At 36.9% G+C, this 20,499-nt stretch overlaps 1 protein-coding gene and 1 long non-coding RNA gene across 2 annotated transcripts in view; one reads left to right on the forward strand and one right to left on the reverse strand.

Annotated features, from left to right (window-relative positions):
• Positions 1-20,499, reverse strand: part of FNDC3A (fibronectin type III domain containing 3A) — a 179,991-nt gene that overhangs the window by 93,299 nt on the left and 66,193 nt on the right. The window contains exon 3 of the mRNA XM_058548159.1: positions 12,591-12,666. Coding sequence (XP_058404142.1) covers positions 12,591-12,666 — 76 coding nt within the window. The remainder of the gene's footprint in view (positions 1-12,590; positions 12,667-20,499) is intronic.
• The window catches only part of LOC131410194 (uncharacterized), a 151,601-nt gene that overhangs the window by 19,695 nt on the left and 111,407 nt on the right, over positions 1-20,499 (forward strand). The gene's annotated exons all lie outside the window — the stretch shown is intronic.

The raw sequence follows: 20,499 nt of genomic DNA on the forward strand, positions 1-20,499 counted from the left end.
TTCTCTCCCAAGTTGTTTATTTCATCAGAAATTCCGACAAATAAATTAATTAGTTGGTATCCTGTTTATAGGTCTATTACAAGCAATAACCATTCACCAGCTCAATTACTTTACGAAAAATGCCTGTGCACAGATAAACTTGTTAAATTTAAGACTCTCATTCAGAATAGTCACTCCCAAAATTAACTCAAGAGATCTCAGTTTAATTAACATGTTATTTTGGAATCAAAGAATCTTTAGTTAGAATGAATGTTGGAGTTTACCCAATCAAACTTCTTTTTCTATGCAAGAATTACTTTTATAATATCATCCAACCAGTACATAATAGCACATATAATGATGAGATTCTAACAAAGCAACGACTCCATTTTTATACAGCCGTAATTATTGGACAGTTCTTCCCTGTGAGTCAAAATGTGCTTCCCTGTAACTCTCACCTGGTTAGTCTAAATTCTGCCCTCTAAAGGTACAGAGAACAATGTCTTCCAAGTCATAGTTCTCTTTTCTAGGTTAAATATCCTTCAACTATCTTTATAGTCTTTTATAAGAATAATTTCACGATTCTTTGCTCTGTTGGTTACCTTCCTGGGTTCAATCTCAGTTTGTCAATAATTCTTTTAAACTAAATACTTCTCTTAAAATATCAAAAGGATGCCATCTAACCAGAGCACTATGCTATCTGTTCTGAACTTATATTTGTTTTTGTAGCCCAAGATGTCATTTGTTTTCACTTTTGCAAATGAGATTCAATCGGTGACTCATATTTAGCTCTAGTTCTATGAAAATAAGTAAGTTCTATTAATAAAGTTAAGTCCTCCTCTCTTGCACTGTAGTGGACACTGTCATTTGTTTTGGTGCATAGGATCTGAAGACCCTTTGTGCGCTGGAGGAGTTATCTTGGTGTGAGGTAAAGACCACTGCTCCTATAGGAGCTGATAACCTAAGAGGCAGTGGTGGGTAGCTACAAGATTCCTGTTGCAGAAGTGCTATCTGTGCTGGAAGCAAGTAACGTTGAGTTCTTAGCAAAGAAAGAAAATGAGTATGATCAAGGCATTGACGATGATTTCCTAATCAGACCAGTTCTGTAGCATGGTTGTGGAGCATTGTTCCTGAAGCTCAGCCTTAAGTCTGGTTCTCTAGCCCTCCCAAAGATTCTATGACATCCAATATAATTTTCTTAAAGTAGGATTTTTAAAAAATTTTGAAACAATCACAAACTTACAAAAAAAGTCGCATATCCAGCTGGCACAAAGAACTTTCTTCCCTAAAACATTTGAAAGTAAAATGCTGACATGATGGTCTATCACCTATGGAATACTTTAGTATGCATTTCCTATAGATAAGAACATTCTCCTATATAACAACACAACCATGAAAACCAAGAAATTAACACTGACACTTTATTACTACAAGTTGAATTGTGTCCCCCCAAAAAGATATGTTTAAGTACCAGTACCTCAATGTGACTTTATTTGGGAAGAGGGTCATTGCAGATATAATTAGTTAAGATGAGGTCATGCTAGAGTAGAGTGGGCCCCTAATCCAATATGGTATCATTATAAGAAGACAGCCATGTAAAGACACAGAGATACAGGAAGAAGGCCACTCATTCTTGAAGATACCTTCCTGAGCCTGCTTAGACTCTGAGTCTCTGTACTGGGCTACCTCACTGTGTGAATTCCCTCCTCATTCTGTTTGGGCTCTGACTCTCTACACTAGGCTGTTCTCCTATGTGATGAACTCCTCACCCAAGTTAGGCTGACATCTCACTCTGGGACAATGCAGCTCGACTCCTCTACTCCCACCAGTGCAGTGTTGCTATAGACTGAATGTTTGTGTCCCCTCAAAATTCACATGTTGAAATCCTAACCCCAATGTGATGGTATCAGGAGGAGGGGCCTTTGGGAGGTGATGAGGTCATGAGGGTGGAGCCCTCATGAATGGGATTAGTGTTCTTATAAAAGAGATCCCAGAGAGCCCCCTTTGCCATGTGAGGAGACAGCAAGAAGTCAGCAGTCTGCAACCCAGAAGAGGGCTCTCACCAGAACCCGACCATGCTAGCACCCTGATCTTGGACTTCCAGCCTCCAGAACTGGGAGAAATAAATTTCTGTTGTTTATAAGCCTCCTAGTCCATGGTATTCTACTATGGCAGCCCTAATAAACTAGGACAAGTGTCTATATTGTTTTGCCCCACCTAATGGCTTTAGGACTGAACTGTTAGGAAGGAAAGAGAAGAAGAAGAGGAAGCATCTCAATATCATCTTAATAAACTCCTTTTGTGTTTAATAGTCAAGAGTCAGTTTCAAAAAGGAACTCTGACTAATACACATCTCTACAGTAACAGTGCAGTTAATTTTTTAAATCAAAATGAAGAACTTTGTATTTACTCCTATTAAATTTTATCCTATTGGTTTTGACCTATCATTTCAATACAGTCTGATGTTCTTGAGTTTGACATTTATTTAATGTTATTAGTTGTCCTTGGTAACTTTCTGACACCTGAAAATTTTATAAACATGTCATTTATTTTTGTCAAAGCTATTGATTAGAAATGCACAGAAAGAGAGCACTAGAGAACAAAGTCCTGGAAGAAAGCTCTAAACTGGCAATGGGCCAGTGATCAAATTTTATTTCATCTTCCCATAAAGATATATAAGAAAGTCTGTCAAACAAGCTTGAGGAAATAAGTAAATAGTGCTTGCTTATTCACTTTTGTCTCCTTCTGAATACTGAATGAATGGATGAAGAATATATCAAGTCCTCACTGTTGCTGAAATGCAATTGTGGAAGCAATGTTGCAAAAACAAATCATCAAAATGTAGATCTGGTTAATCCATGATCAACATAATTAAGGTTTACATATCTGATGTACATCTTGGGTTCTGTGATTCCACAGATATAAACAATACTTCCAAAACAATACATACAAACACACACACACACCCCATCTATTAATGAGCGTCAGTGTAACGGTCTTAAACAAGTGTAAGACAGGATGCAAAAATAATCACTAAATTGCTTACTATAATCTGACCGATATAACAGTAAGTGGCAGAGCTGGAACTCAAACCCAGGTACCATGTGCTTAACTATTGCCCTATAGGTTAATAAAATTAAACAATCATCAATATCTTTGCTTGTCTTAAAATACATAATTTGAAGGGGCCCAGAGCATATAAAAGCTATTCAGGCATAGGTGGTCTGTATATTCTTTTTGCTTTTTTATACCTTTTTCACTTGCATGTAGCAGCATGGAATCAAACCAAAGTAGAAGTGCCATAACAATGCAAAATCACTAGATATTTAATTAATAAATTCTTATTCTTTAGTCCTATTAATTCATAATTTTTATTGTGAAATTTTTGTTGCACATTATTGTTTTTCAGTCACCATATAAATGCATCCTTTCACCCCTTGTGCCCACCCTCCAACCCCCTTGCCCCTGGTAACCACCAAACAGTTCTATCTGTCCGTGTGTTGGTTTATCTGCCACATATGAGTGAAATCATGCATTGTTTGTCTTTCTCTTTCTGGCTTATTTTGCTTAACATAATACCCTCCAGGTCCATCCATGTTGTTGCAAATGGGATGATTTTGTCTTTTTTTATGGCTGAGTAGTATTCCATTGTATATATATATATACCACATCTTCTTTATCCAATCATCAGTCAAAGATACCTGGTTTGCTTCAATGTCTTGGCTATAGTGAATAACGCTGCAATGAACATAGGGGTGCATAAGCCTCTTTGGATTGTTGATTTCAGGTTTCTTGGGTAGATACCCAGAAGTGGGATAGCTGGATCATAAGGTATTTCTATTTTTAATTTTTTGAGGAATCTCCATACTGTTTTCCATAGAGGCTGCACCAGTTTGCATTCCTACCAGCAGTGAATTAGGGTTCCTGTTTCTCCACAGCCTCTCCAGCATTTGTTGTTTTTGGTCTTGGTGATTACAGCCATTCTAACGGGTATAAGATAATATCTTAGTGTGTTTTTTATTTTTTTTTGTGAGGAAGAACAGCCCTGAGCTAACGTCCATGCTAATCCTCCTCTTTTTGCTGAGGAAGACCAGTTTTGAGCTAACATCTATTGCCAATCCTCCTTCTTTTTGTTTTTCTCCAAAGCCCCAGGAGATAGTTGTATGTCATAGTTGCACATCCTTCTAGTTGCTGTATGTGGGACACAGCCTCAGCATGGCCGGAGAAGCGGTGTGTCGGTGCGCAGCCGGGATCCGAACCCCGGCCACCAGCAGCGGAGCGCCGGCACTTAACCGCTAAGCCACGGGGCCGGCCCCTTAGTGTGGTTTTGATTTGCATTTCCCTGATTAGTGATGTTGAGCATCTTTTCACATGCCTGTTGGCCATCTGTATATCTTCTTTGGAGAAGTGTCTGTTCATTTCCTCTGCCTATTTTTCGATTGGGTTGTTTGTTTTTTTGTTGTTCAGTAGTGTGAGTTCTTTATATGTTATGGAAATTAATCCCTTCTTGGATATATGGTTTGCGAATATTTTTTCCCAGCTGGTGGGTTGCCTATTCATTTTGATCCTGGTTTCATTTGCCTTGTAGAAGCTCTTTAAAGTGATGAAGTCCCACTTGTTTATTTTTTCTTTTGTTTCCCTTGTCCGAGTAGACATGGAAGTCGAAAAGATCCCTTTATGGCCAATGACAAATATTGTACTACCTATATTTTCCTCCAGGAGTTTTATAGTTTCAGGTCTCACCTTCAGGTCTTTGATCTATTTTGAATCAATTTTTGTGTATGGCAAAAAAAGATGGTCTACATTCATTCTTTTCCAAGTGGCTATCCAGTTTTCCTAGCACCATTTATTGAAGAGACTTTCCTTTCTCCATTGCATGTTCTTAGTTCCTTTGTCAAAGATTAGCTGCCCATAGATGTGAGGTTTTATTTCTGGGCTTTCAATTCTGTTCCATTGATCTGTGTGTCTGTTTTTGTACTAGTACCATGCTGTTTTGATTACTATCACTTTGTAGCATGTTTTGAAGTCAGGGATTGTGATGCCTCCAGCTTTGTTTTTTTTTCTCAGGATTGCTTTAGCTATTCAGGGTCTTTTGTTGCCACATATGAATTTTAGTATTCTTTGTTCTATTTCTGTGAAGAATGTCCTTCGGATTCTGATTGGGATTGCATTGAATCTAATTGCTTTAGATAGTATGGACATTTTTTTTTTTTTGTGTGAGGAGATCAGCCCTGAGCTAACATCCGCCAATCCTCCTCTTTTTTTGCTGAGGAAGACGGCCCTGGGCTAACATCGGTGCCTATCTTCCTCCACTTTATATGGGACGCCGCCACAGCATGGCTTACCAAGCAGTGTGTCGGTGCGCGCCCGGGATCCGAACCAGCGAACCCCGGGCCGCCGCAGCGGAGCGCGCGCACTTAACCGCTTGCGCCACCGGGCCGGCCCCAGTATGGACATTTTAACTATGTTTATTCTTCCAATCCAAGTGCATGGAATATTTTTCCATTTCTTTATGTCATCATTGATTTCACTCAATAATGTCTTATAGTTTTCATTGTATAGGCCGTGCACTTCCTTGGTTAAATTTACTCCTAGATATTTTATTCTTTTTGTTGCAATTGTAAATGGGATTGTCTTCTTGAGCTCTCTTTCTGTTAGTTCATTGTTGGTATATAGAAATGCAACTGATTTCTGTAAGTTGATTTTGTACCCTGCAACTTGGCTGTAGTTGCTGATTATTTCTAATAGCTTTCCAGTGGATTCTTTAGGGTTTTCTATATATAAGATCATGTCATCTGCAAAGAGTGAGAGTTTCACTTCTTCATTGCCTATCTGTATTCCTTTTATTTCTTTTTCTTGCCTAACTGCTCTGGCCAGAACCTCCAGTACTGTGTTAAATAAGAGTGGCAAGAGTGGGCACCCTTATCTTGTTCCTGTTTTCAGAGGGATGGCTTTCAGTTTTTCCCCATTGAGTATGATGTTGGCTGTGGGTTTGTCATCTATGGCCTTTATTATGTTAAGGTACTTTCCTTCTATACCCATTTTGTTGAGAGTTTTTATCATAAATGGATGTTGGATCTTGTCAAATGCCTTCTCTGCATCTGTTGAGATGATCATATGGTTTTTATTCTTTGTTTTCTTTATGTAGTGTATCACATTGATTGACTTGTGGATGTTGAACCATCCCTGTGTCCCTGGCAGAAATCCCACTTGACCATGGTGTGTGATCTTTTTAATGTACTGCTGTATTTGGTTTTCCAATATTTTGTTAAGGATTTTTGCATTTATGTTCATCAGAGATATTGGTCTGTAGTTTTGCTTCTTAGTATTGTCTTTGTCTGGCTTTGGTATCAGGGTGATGTTGGCCTCATAAAATGTGTTGGGAAGTGTTCCATCTTCCTCTATTTTTTGGAATAGTTTGAGAAGGATAGGTATTAAATCTTCTTTGAATGTTTGGTAAAATTCTCCAGAGAAGCCATTTGGTCCTGGACTTTTATTTTTGGGGAGGTTTTTGATTACTGTTTCAATCTCTTTACTTGTGATTGGTCTATTCAGATTCTCTATTTCTTCTTGATTCAGTTTTGGGAAGTTGTATGAGTCTAAGAATTTATCCATTTCTTCTAAATTGTCCAATTTGTTGGCATATAGTTTTTCACAGTATTCTCTTATAATCTTCTGTATTTCTGTGGTATTCATTGTAATTTCTCCTTTTTCATTTCTAATTTTATTTATTTGAACTTTCTCTCTTCTTTTCTTGGTGAGTCTGGCTAAGGGTTTGTCAATTTTGTTTATCTTCTCAAAGAACTAGCTCTTTGTTTCACTGATCCTTTCTACTGTTTTTTTGATTTCAATTTCATCTATTTCTGCTCTGATTTTTATTATGTCCCCACTTCTGCTGACTTTAAGCTTTGTTTGTTCTTTTTATAATTCTGTTAGGCGTAGTTTGAGGTTGCTTATTTTGGCTTTGTCTTGTTTGTCAAGGTGGGCCTGTATTGCTATGAGTTTCCCTCTCAGGACTGCTTTTGCTGCATCCCATATGAGTTGGTAGGATGTATTTTCATTTTCATTTGTCGCCAGATATGATTTGATTTCTCCTTTAATTTCATCAATGATCCATTGGTTGTTCAGTCGCATGTTGTTAAGTCTCCACAACTTTGTCACTTTCCTGGTTTTTTTCTTGTAGTTGATTTCTAGCTTCATGGCATTATGGTTGGAAAAAGATGCTTGCTATGATTTCAACCTTCTTAAACTTATAGAAGCATGCCTTGTTTCCCAACATATGGTCTATTCCATGCGTGCTTGAGAAGAATGTGTAATCTGCTGTGTTTGGATGGAGTGCTCTATATATATCTATTAAGTCCATCTTGTCAAGTTTTTCATTTAAGTCCATTATTTCCTTATTGATGTTCTGTCTGGATGATCTATCTATTGATGAAAGTGGGGTATTAAGATCCCCTAATATTACTGTGTTGTTGTTAATATCTCCTTTTAGGTTTGTTAATAGTTGCTTTATGTACCTTGGTGTTCCTGTGTTGGGTGCATATATATTTAAAAGTGATATGTCTTCTTGGTGGAGTGTCCCTTTTATCACTATATATTGCCCCTCTGTCACTCATTATCTGTTTATCTTGAAGTCAATTTTGTCTGATATAAGTATGGCAACACGTGCTTTCTTTTGTTTGCCACTAGCTTGGGGTACTGTCTTCCATCCTTTCACTCTGAGCCTGTGTTTGACTTTAGAGCTGAGATGTTTCCTCGAGGCAGCGTATTGTTGGGTCTTGTTTTTTAATCCATCCCACCACTCTGTGTCTTTTGCTGTGAGATTTCAGTCCATTTACATTTAGGGTAATTACTGATATATGAGGGCTTACTGTTGCTATTTTATCACTCCTTTTCCGGTTCTTTGGCATTTCTTTTGTTTCTCATCCCGTATGTTTCAGACTACCACTTCAGTTTGGTAATTCTGTATGGGGGTTCTCTTAGTTTTCTTTATTTGTTGTGTGTGACTCTGTTCGGATTATTTGGGTAGTGGTTACCATGAGGTTTGTATAAAAAAATCTCATGGATGTGATAGTCCATTTTCTGATGGCCTCTTATTCCCTTAGACTAAGTCGATTTGATCCCTCTCCTCTTCCCCTTCTAAGTTATTGTCACATATTCCTTCTTGTGTTGTGAGTTTGTGTTTAAAGTGATGATGTTATATTTATTTTTGGTGTTTTCTTTCCCTTGATCTTTGATTTTCTAATTAAGTATTTGCTAATCTATTCTGATAGAGAGCTGCAATTTTTCTGGTTTTGTCGACCTATTTTCCTCCTTGTTCAAAACTTTGAATCCCCTTTCTTTATTTTTTCCTCAGGCATGAGGGCCTTCTTGAGCACTTCTTGTAGTGGAGGTCTTGTGGCAATGAACTCCCTTAGCTTTTGTTTATCTGGGATAGTTATTATTTCTCAATCATATCTGAAGGATATTTTCGCTGGATAGAGTATTCTTGGCTGAAAGCTTTCGTCTTTCAGAATTTTGAATATATCATTCCACTCTCTCCTACCCTGTAAAGTTTCTGCCAAGAAATTGGCTGAGAGCCTGATAGGAATTCCTTTCTATGTTATTTTTTTTTGTCTTGCTGCCCTTAATATTTTTTTCTTTGTCATTGACATTTGCCAGCTTTACTACTCTATGCCTTGGAGAGGGTCTTTTTTTGTTGATATATTTAGGAGATCTATTGACTTCATTCACTTATATTTCCAGCACCATCCCCAGGTTTGGGAAGTTATCAACTATTATTTTTTTGAATAATCTCTCTGCTCCTTTTTCCCTCACTTCTCCCTCTGAAATATCTATAATCCTTATGTTGCATTTTCTAACTCAGTTGGATCTTTCTTGGAGAATTTCTTCATTTCTTTTTAGTCTTAGTTCTCTCTCCTCCTCCATCTGGAGCATTTCTGCATTCCTATCATCAATATTGCTAATTCTTTCCTCCATATTGTCAGCTCGTCTTTAAAGATTCCAGATTTTTCTTTATCTCCTCCATTGTGTTTTTCATCTCCAACATTTCTGATTGGTTTTTCTTTATAGTTTCAATCTCTTTTGTGAAGAAGTTCCTGATTTCATAGAACTGTTTATCTGTATTTTCTTGTAACTCATTGAGCATATTTATGATGGTTATTTTGAATTCTCTGTTGTTTAGGTTATAAATTTCTGTGCCTTCAGGATTGATTTCTGGGTGCTTGTCATTTTCCCTCTGGTCTGGAGATTTAATATATTTTTGCTTACTGCTTGAGGGCGTGGGCTTTTTTCCTCATGCTGAAAATATCTGGTCGCAGTTTCCGCCTGCTGCCACTGGGTGGGGGTCAAGAGCTGTGTATTCTGAGCCCACTCCAATCCGTGGGCACTCTGACTGACTGCCTGTGCTGGAGTGGTGGGTGGAGGAGGGGCTCTTCACTCTTCCCTCACTATCTGCTCTCCTGGGGTGCTAGCCTGATGAAGACACCTCCGCAACAGTTCAGTCCCCTCTGTATGGGAATTTCCCACAGGCTGCGAGAGAAGTTGGAGAGCGACAGTTTTCCCATTGAGGGCTGCCCCTCCCCACTCTCTCTGAGAGCTGCGCGGTCCCGGTCCCAGGGTTGCTGCCGTTGGGGAAGGAGAGGAGTTCTCCTTACCTCCTTCCCCTTCCTCCGGGGGTTCCAGCACCTCCACCTTCAGATGTAAGGCTGCATGGTTCTCTCAGACGTCTTTTGTGTTGTGTAAACATCCTCTGTTGGTATATGAATGTCCTTTTTGTTGTATCTTGGGGGGGAGAGTCTAAGGGGGAAAGCTCACTCTGCCATAATACTGACATCACTCCTCTGTTAGTTTTTGTTTCTATAAATTCTTGACAGGCAATAAAACTACTTTAAAAAGAACAGTCTTTAATTCAAATGCTTATTAATTTACACTGGATTTATCTCAATTCTTTAGGTTCCACTACAGAGGTTTTCTTTTATTGCTATAGTGGCTGTGAAGAGAAAAGTTTTCCTAACTTGATGGTCTTGGGGCCATAGGATGCTATTTTTTTCTCAGCTTCACCGGCATGATTTTCCTCCCTTAAGACTTTCTCTTTCTCTTTGTTATCTGTTGCCTCCACTTCTATTTCTATGCCTACTTTTTACCTAGCTCTAAAATGAGTTCAGGAAGATGTATGCCACATGATAGAAACTAGTGATGGCAAAGGGGAAAAAAAGGGAGGAGAGGATGAACTCCAGTAGTCATTAGTCTTTTCCCCTCCTGTCTTCTTCTCTTGCTCAGAGTGAGGGCACACTGATCTTTACAAAGACTTCCACCCCAGCCCCTTGTTCACTAATACTCCTTCCACCTTTATCCCACCTTAATTTTGGGCAAACAAAAACATAAACAAAGAGGGGAGAGCTTTTTACTTTCTGTCTGGTTCCCTTTATCCTTTCCTGTGTTTTTAAAAACTCTGTCCAGTAATTTTAAAACAAAGTCTCCCCTCGTATAATCTGGCATGTAGAGAGAGGAGTCTCCTTTTCTACTGAAGTGGAGAAATGTCCCCCTGGTTAAAAATATCTTCACATGGTAGTCAGTTTTTACTATTAGGATACTTTTAGTACTCTAGGCACACTATAAATTAGATAGGTCTTTTTGGTCCTTACTGAAGGGGTACCTGCCACACAAAAAATCAATTTAATTGATTTTATAAAGGAGAAGATTTACAAATTACAGCTACAAATCGACTTTTAAAATACAAGTTATTTAAAATTCAGAGTCTGGTTATCCAACTGTGATTAGCAGTTTTTATATTTTAAGTTACACTGAAAAAGTACTGAGTATCCTCATTTGCAAATGTGTTTGAAAAGATCAGTGTTGTATTAGTTAAAATGCTTCCATTGTAAACAATATTTATTGAAAACAATTTGAAAAGGGATAGACGAATAAACCTAAGGTGTGTGCTCTATTAGAAACCTGCATTCTAAGAGGTACCCAGTATAAAAATGAAATTATTTTTATGAAAACCTAATTGACAAGTAAAGACAGGTGAAGTTTATTATTGCTTATAAATTCTACTACCTGGTTTCTTTTAAGCCCATAACATGTGGACCCTTTCTATTTGTGAAGCTACTATAACTGCCACACAAAATTTTAAATTAACTTAGAGAAAGTGCTAACTCTCAGACATGTAAGGTTTAGATGGCAGGCTAAAAGTTTCAATTTTAATTATTGAGCTAATTGCTTTTCTGGAAAGAGTTAGGTCCACTTCTTCTTTGAGTAAATAGATTAGACAGCCCAGGTAAGATGGAGGGTACTATAAGTCCTGGTTGACCTGGGACAATCTTGGCTGACATTAGTTGTGTTGGAGTAATTGCTAGGGTCCTCTTTCATTCTCAGAAGTATTCAGTTTGGATGATAAAGCATATGGTCACCCTATTTCTAACATGCTCTTTTCAAATTAAAGCAACAACTATTAGTTAGGTACCAGCTATGTGGAAGGCCAAGAACTGAAGGGGATACAAAGAAATGTAAGAAGTGGTTATCTGCCTTCAAATGGCTTAGAACTTAGTTGGAGAAACTGAATAAACATTTCAAGTTAAACATACAAAATTTAAATGGCTTTAAAAAAATACAAGAAAGTACATAGTTACTTGCTAAATGAATGGCACAATAATTGGTGTTATGGGGTTTCACAGGAGATGAGGGTCACTTTCTATTAAACAACACCCCAGGACCCACCACCACCATTTATTGAGTGCCTTATATGTGCCAAGTCTGGTTTAGAGTGCTTTTCATGCATATTAGTTAACTCTCACAATTATCCTATGAGGCGTACTATTATTTGCAGGGAGGGGAGTTTTACTGATAAGAAATGTACCTGACAGAAGTTAAATAACATGCGAAAGTTCATACAGCTAGTAAGTGGCGGAGTTGGGATTTAAACCTAGGCTCTCTAATCCCAAAGCCAGTGATCTTTTTATTGGTCTTTTCTTTACATAGGGCAGTGGTTCTTGACTGGGGGTGATTTTGCCCCCCAGGGGACATTTGGTGATATCTGGAGATATTTCTGTTTGTCACAAATGTGTGTGGTGGATGGCTAGTGAGTAGTGCGGAGGGGATGCTCATTAAAGACTTAACAAAAAACCTTTTAAAGATAAGATCTGAGCTCAGTCTCAAGCTTTGGTAGGATTTGGATAGGATGGGGGTGGTGGTGATAAGGGTGAACTCTAGATAAGAAGAATAGTACAGAAAGTACAAGACAGGTTAAAGAGACAGTGAATAAGCCAACTTAGCAAGACTGAGGGGAAACAATATTGAAGGGAAAGTGGAAGCAAGACTAGAAAGATGAAATGATCTTTTAAAAAGACTAAGGAACCTGAACTGGACTCACTGAATATTTTTGAGAAGGAGAGTGACATTAACAATATAATATTACAGAAAGATTAATCAAGAAGCCAGGGCAAAGAGACTAACTAGGAGGCTACTGCAATAGTTAAACCATAAGGTATTCAGAGTTTCGTGCCTTGGTATGGTGGCAGTGAGAAACAAAGGAAGAAACCACAAGCATATACACTTTTATGTATCATAAATTTTTGTCGTCTCAAACGATAATAAATTATCATTCTTACCTGTAATGCACTGAAACTGTCCATCTTCTCTTCTTATTGTAAATGCTTCCCCTGGGTTAACTTGTACCAAAATAACCTTAAAATGAGAGAAAGAAGTACTAATCAAAACAAAATCAAATAACAGAGCAAATAATAATCAAAATAGAGCACATCAGTATATTGAAATACTAAATGTTGCCAGTAGGAGAGTAGATGTGAGCTATTTAATCTTATGAAACTGGGAAGGAATACGGGGATTACACATTTTACACATTTGTTAAAAAAGTATTACTTCACTTTTCTGGAGGTCAGACTTAAGCTAAAAGTAAAGGAATGAAAAAAGACAGTGGCAGACTTTTATTGAAAAGTCAATAAACTTCACTCTGAAACAAAGATGGAGTCAAACCACAGAATATGTGGATCATCTATGCTTAATTCACCAGTTGCTAAGTATTGTGTTTTTCTAAAGATAAAGTATAAATTGATCGGTAGAGCATGAGATGAGCATACTTGAATTAGTCTGACATCTCAAATTATACCTGGGAATGTGTTAAATTAATCCCACCATTTTAAGTAGTTTTCTTGTCATTATATAGGTAACACATACTAATTTTATGATATCTGAAACACAGAAAACTGGGAAAAAATCAGAAGTCTTTCTATCCTAGAATAAACATTGTTAACATTATGATACATTTCTTAGTCTTGTTCTCTATGCACAGGCTTAATTTTCCCCCTTAAACATAGATATAAGGTCTCCAATTCTGTATCTTTTTTAAGTTTAATATTATTAGTATTGTTCCCTTAGGACATACATTCCCAGAAATAGAATTCTTGTGCTTGTTGCTAAACTGCTTTTTAAAAGGGTTTTACTAATTCATATTTCCCCTCATAGTCTATGAGAACACCCTTTTACCACATTCTCTGCAATCCTGGAAATTACAGTTTTAAAATCTCTGCTACCTTGATAGATGAAAATAGTATATTACTATTGTTTTAATTTGCATTTCTTTGATTATTAATGAGGTTAAATGCTACCTTTATGTTTGTTACTAGCTCTTTTGTAAACTGTTGATGTCATCGTATCCATTTATCTTTTGAGGTCTTAAATGTTCTTAGTGATTTGTATGAATTCTTTGCATCTTAATAATAATATTGTACTAAATTATGCTGTAAAATTTTCCCATTTTGTTTTCTCCTTTATTTTTTAATACAATTGTTTATTTTCCTGTAGCCAAAGTCATCCGTTTTTCCCTTGTGACATCTTCTATTGCTTCTAAATTTAACTTGTGGCTGGCTATCAAGCACTTGAAATGTGGCTAGTCTGCAGTGAGATGTGCTATAAGTGTAAAACACACACTGGATTTCAGAGACTTAATACGAAAAGACCCAAAGACCCAACAACGTAAAATAGCTTGTTAATAATTTTTATACTGATTACATGCTGAAATAATATTCTGGACATATTGGATTAAATGAAACATCATTACAATTAATTTTACCTGTTTTTACTTTTCAAATGTGGCTACTAAAAAATTTAAAATGACTTATGTGGTTGCCTTATATTCCCATTGGAAACACCTACCTAGAGTTCGATAAAAGTACTAGTTTCTATTTTATTCTAGTTGTTAGAATATTGCTTATATTTAGTTCTTTAATGCATCTAAAATTTATCTGGAGAAAGTCCAAATATTTTTTTCCCCCAGAGAGCTAACCAATACAATTTGCTAAATTTAAGATACCTCCTTTAGCACACGATGTACTCTTCTGCCTGTCTCATCATACAACTATCTACTTCGGCAAAAGTAGCTTTGGAAACATTTTATTTTAAACATTGTAACCTTAGAAATATGTTTTCTGATGTACCTCAATTACTACCTTTCTTGATATTGACTGGTGATAAGTACTATGATAGAAGTAAAGTGCTATTAGAGCACACAGGATCAAATATTTAAATTAGTCTATTACCTGAGCATGTGTGTGTGCATGGGCATGTGTTTATGTGTTTAATGGCTTTCTAGAGAATGTAAAGTTTAAGCAGAGTCCTGAAGACTGAGCAGGAACTAGCTAGGCAAGAACAGTGGGAAGGCCTTTAAGGTATAGAGAGGGCCAAGTACAAAGCTCCAGGACAGGAAATGTCATAAACAGTTTATCATAGTTAATGAACAAAAAGAAGTTTTGTAGTTCTATATGGTTGGAGCATGGGGGTGGAGGACACAGGAAAAAGGTAAGAAATGCAGGGAAAGGTAGATAGGAGCCAGGTTATGAAGGGTCTTGTGAGCCATTTAAGGGCAATGAAGAATGTTACTTAAGCAGATAGAGCTATGGATGATTACCCTGGCTGCAGTGTAGCAACCACATGCAGGAAGACCTGTCAGGAGGCTATAGCAGTTATCTAAGTAGGCTTCTTTTAATGCGTTAACTTCTACTTTCAACTTTTATTACTTCCTTTCTTTTTCCTTATGCTTACCATGTTGTTTTTCTACTATTTTGCACTGAATACTCTACTTCATTCTTTCTTTAGTAATATATGCACTGAAGACTATGAATTTTACTTTTAACTCAGCTTTAACCATATATATTATTTTTACTATTATTTTTTAGATTTTCTGCTAGTTTGTTCTTGATTACCTCTGTGATCCAAGAATTATTTTAAAGGAACCTTAGAATTTTGAAAGTGGGCTGGAGGATTTTCAGTTTGCTTTTACATTCCAACACATTTTTATCAATACAAACAAATCCATGGTTCTTTAAAAAATTTTTTAACTCATTCTGTCTTTTTCACTCCTTTCCTAATCAGTGTTAGAATTTGGTAGTGGTGGTTAATTACTGAGGGATGTTACTTGAGGCCAGCATTGGGTTAAAGCACAGGACCTGAGGGCCATAGATATCCATTCAAAGGGTCTGTGAACCACCTGGAATTGTACATGCAACTTTCTGTAGATATTACAATTTTGTAGGAAAGGGTTCACAGTTTTCATTAGATTTCATTAAATTCCTAATGGGGTCCAAAACCCAAAGTAGTTCTTACTTGTGTGTGTCACACTATGGTGTGCTTTACATACAAGTTTTATCTCTTTTAGTCATGATCACCTGTCAGTACTGGTTGTATTGTGTGTGGAGTTCTATAAAATACTAATAGTTCCTCTATTAGTATGTAATACTAATGTATTACTTGAATTCATTACATGTAATGAATTCATTCATTACAAAGTTGAGAAAAAGAAAACCAAACATGACATATATACAACTAACATATCCTGATATTAAGTAAAAAAAGAGGATAAACAGACCTCTTTTAAATTATAATAAGATGTTCAAGAAAACAGTAGGAGGCAAAATTTATTCATTTATCTAAAAATCACTTATTAAATACCCACTGTATGGCACCTACTCTTGTATGTACTGTGGAAACCAAGAAGAAAAACAAATCACAGTCCAAAGCCTCATAGAGCTCACAGTCTAGTGAGGTAGACAGACAAGTACTCAGCCAATTAACTGCACACTGCAATAAGTGGTATAATAGGGATATGAACAATGTACTATAAGCTCCATTCAGTTCAAGATGATCAGAGAATATTCCTGGAAAAGATGATAACTACATAGCATTCACAGGGACAACCAGGAGTAAACAAGCCAAAGATAGGGTGAGGACACTTCAAGGAGAGAACACACATAGCATGTATGAAGTCACGAGGGTAAAGGAGATCATGGACAATTCGAAAGAGGGGAAGAAGTATGTACAGCTAAAGTTTAAACTAATTTGAGAAATGAGATGGGAAGAGATAAAATTAGAAGGCTAAGCAGCGGCTAGACTATGAAGATCCTTAAGTATCAAGCTAAAGAGTTAAATGGCTAACCTTTAGGCAAGGGAGGGATCATATCCAAATTTCATCTTGACTTCAACTTATTTTGAAAATTTTAATTGTATGGAAAAACTGCAAGAATAGTTCAGTGAACCCCCATTCACCAACTGTTAATGTGTTGCCACATTTGCTCACTCTCACGCTCTTATAAACCATTTTAGAGTACCTCAGTGGTGTTAAGTTTGATCACTTGGTTTAGGTGGCATCTGTCAGATGTCTCCATTATAAAGGTACCATTTCCCTTTGAAAGTAATAAAAAATCAATATGGTGATACTTTGAGATTCTGTGAATATCCTATTCCTCAACAGTCTTTCACCTAAAGGTTTCAGGAATTATTATTAAATCATTACTGTGGTAGCTGAAAAATAGCGATTTTTAAAAATCATTCTTTTTACATTTACTAGTTAGCATTCTTCTATTAAGAAGAGCTTTCTTTTCTATATTCTTCCCCTATCCCACACCCCCACTTTATTTATTTATTTATTTTTTGTGAGGAGGACTAGCCCCGAGCTAACATCCGATGCCAATCCTCCCCTTTTTTCTTGAGGAAGAGTGGCCCTGAGCTAACATCCGTGCCCATCTTCCTCTACTTTATATGGGACGCCGCCACAGCATGGCTTACCTAGCAGCGTGTCGGTGCGCGCCTGGGATCCGAACCCACGAACCCCAGGCCGCCGAAGCGGAGTGTGTGCACTTAACCGCTTGCACCACAGGGCCAGCCCCCTACACCCCCACTTAAAATGTTTCTTAGTATGAGTATGAGCTCATGGATTCTTTTAAAAATCAATGTTACAATTCATTCCTATTATTATTAACATTTTTTCTTTTTTTGTGTGTGAGGAAGATCAGCCCTGAGCTAACATCTGATGCCAATCCTCCTCTTTTTTTCTGAGGAAGATGGGCCTGGGCTAACATCCATGCCCATCTTCCTCTACTTTATATGGGACGCCACCACAGCATGGCTTGACAAGCAGTATGTCGGTGCATGCCTGGGATCTGAACCTGCGAATCCCGGACTGCTGAAGTGGCGCACGCGAATTTAACCACTGTGCCACTGGGCCGGCCCCAATTAATAACATTTTTAATGAGGGGAAATTCACATAACATAAAATTAATTTTAATATTAAAGTGTACAATTCTCTGGCATTTAGTACATTCACAATGTTGTGCTACCACCACCTCTATCTAGTTCCAAAACATTTCACCATTCTAAAAGAAAACCCCATACCCATTAAGGAGCCGCTCCACTTTTTCCCACCTCAAAACCCTGGTAACCACCAATTTGCCTTCTGTCTCTATGGACTCATTTTAGATGTATCATATAAAAAGAATCATACCATTTGTGATCTTTGGTGACTGGTTTCTTTCATTTAGCATAATGTTTTTGAGGTTCCTGCAGGCTGTAACATTTATCAGTACTTCATTCCTTTTTATGGCTGAGTAACATTCCATTGTATGGATATACCATAATTTGTGTATGCATTCAAACACCGATGGACATTCAGACTGTTTCAATCTTTTGGTTATTGAGAATAGTGCTGCCATAAACATTCATGTACAAGAATCTGAATTCCTGTTTTCAACTCTTTGGGGTATATACCTAGGAGTAGAATTGCTGGGTCATATGGTAATTCTATATTTAACTTTTTGAGGAACCACTAAACTTTCCCAGTGCAGCTGCATCATTTTACGTGCCCATCAACAATATGCAAGGGTTCCAATTTCTCTACATTCTTGCCAATGCTTGTTATTTTGATTACAGTCATCCTGTGGGCATAAAGTGATATCTTATATTGTGGTTTTGATTTGCATTTCCTTAATAACTAATGATGTTGAGCATCTTGTCACGTGTTTTTTGGCAATTTTGAAATCTTCTTTGGAAAAATGTATATTCAAGTCATTTGCCCAATTTTAATTGGGTTGTTTGTCTTTTGGTTGAATTGTAAAAGTTCTTTATATTTTGTGGATACTAGACCGTTATCAGATATAGGATTTGCAACTATTTCCTCCCATTCCATAAGTTGTCTTTTCACTTCCTTCATAATGTTCTTTGATGTACAAAAGTTTTTAATTTTGATGAAGCCCATTTTATCTAATTGTTGTTTCTTGTGCTTTTGGTGTCATATCTAAAACTTACTCCTGTTTTCTTCTATGAGTTTTATAGTTCTAGCTTTTATATTTGTTGATTCATTTCAGTTAATTTTTGTATATGGTGTGAGCTAGGGGTGTAAATTCATTCTTTTGCATGGGGATATCCAGTTGTCCCAGTACTGTTGGGTGAAGGGACTATTCTTTTTCCATTGAACAGTCTTGGCAATCTTGCCAAGAACAAACTGGCCCTAGATGTATGGGTTTCTTTCTGGACTCTCAATTCTATCCCATTGGTTTATATATTTTTCCTTATGCCAGTACTACACTGTTTTGACTATTATAGCTTTGTAGTAGGTTTAAAATGGAGAAGTGTTAGTCTTCCTACTTTGTTGTTCTTTTTCAAGATTGTTTTTGGCTATTTGGGACCCCTTACAATTCCATATGATTTTGAGTATGAGCTTTTTCATTTCTGCAAAAAAGGTCACTGGGATTTTGAAAAAGATTGCATTGAATCTGTACATTCCTTTGGGCAGTGTTACCATCTTCCCAATATTAAGTTTTCCAATCCACAAACACGGGATTTCTTTCTATTTAGTTAAGTTGTCTTCAATTTGTTTCAGCATATTTCCATAGTTTTCTGTGCACAAGTCTTTCACTAACTTTAGTTAGGTAAATTTATTTCCATGTATTTTATTCTTTTGGATGCTACTGTAAATGGAATTGTTTTCTTTTCTTTTTTCCCCTTCCCCAAAGCCCCAGTACATAGTTGTACATGCTAGTTGTAAGTTGTTCTAGTTCTTCTAATTGAGCTGCCACCACAGCAGGGCAACTGACAGACAGGTGGTGTGGTTCTGTGACCGGGATGCGAACCCAGGATGCCAAAGCAGTGAGCACCAAACTTTAACCACTAGGCCATCAGGGCTGGTTCAATGGAATTGTTGTCTTAATTTCCTTTTCAAATTCTTCATTGCTAGTGTATAGAGACACAGCTGAATTTTTTATGTTGATCTTGTACCCTGCAACTTTGGTAAATATGTTTATTAGTGCTGGTATGTTTTTGAGGATTATTTGGGATTTTCTATATAAAGGATCACGTCATCTGCAAACAGACAAATGTTTAGCTAGACTAACCAAGTTAAAAAGAGAGAGTACCCAAATGAACGAAATTATAAATGGAAGAGGAGACATTACAACTGATACCAAAGAAATACAAAGGATCATAAGAATCCACTATAAATAACTATACACCAACAAACTGGACAACCTAAAAGAAATGGAAAAATTCTTAGAAATATACACCCTACCAGGATTGAATCAGGAAAAACAGAAAATCTGAACAGACCAATTACTAGTACAGAGATTGGATTCGTAATCAAGAATCTCCCAATCAAAGAAAGCCCAGGACCAGATGTTTTCACTGGTGAATTTTACCAAACATTTAAAGAATTAATACCAATCCTTCTCAAATGCTTCCAAAAAATAGAAACACTCCCAAACTCATTTTATGAGGCCAGCATTACCCTGATATCAAAGCCAGAAAAGAACACTGTAAGAAAAGAAAACTACAGGCCAATATCCCTAATGAATATAGGACGTAAAATCTGATTTACATGAGATGCAAAAATTCTCAATAAAACAATACCTAACCAAATTCAGTAGCACATTAAAAGGATCGTTCACCATGATCAAGTGGGATTTATCCCTGGGATGCAAGGATGGTTCACCATACACAAATCAATAAATGTGATACATCACATTAATAGAATGCAAGAAAAAAAGCATATGATCATCTCAATATACACAGAAAAAGCATTTGACAAAATTCAACAATGTTCATAATAACAACTCTTAACAAATTAGGTATATAGCAGTCCTCCCTTATTTGCGAGGGATACTTTCCAAAACCCTCAGTGGATGCCTGAAACCATGGGTAGCACCAAACTCTATATGTACTATGTTTTTTCCCATACAT

The sequence above is a fragment of the Diceros bicornis genome, chromosome 9 (assembly GCF_020826845.1).
Source record: "Diceros bicornis minor isolate mBicDic1 chromosome 9, mDicBic1.mat.cur, whole genome shotgun sequence".
NCBI classification, from domain to species: Eukaryota; Metazoa; Chordata; class Mammalia; order Perissodactyla; family Rhinocerotidae; genus Diceros; species Diceros bicornis.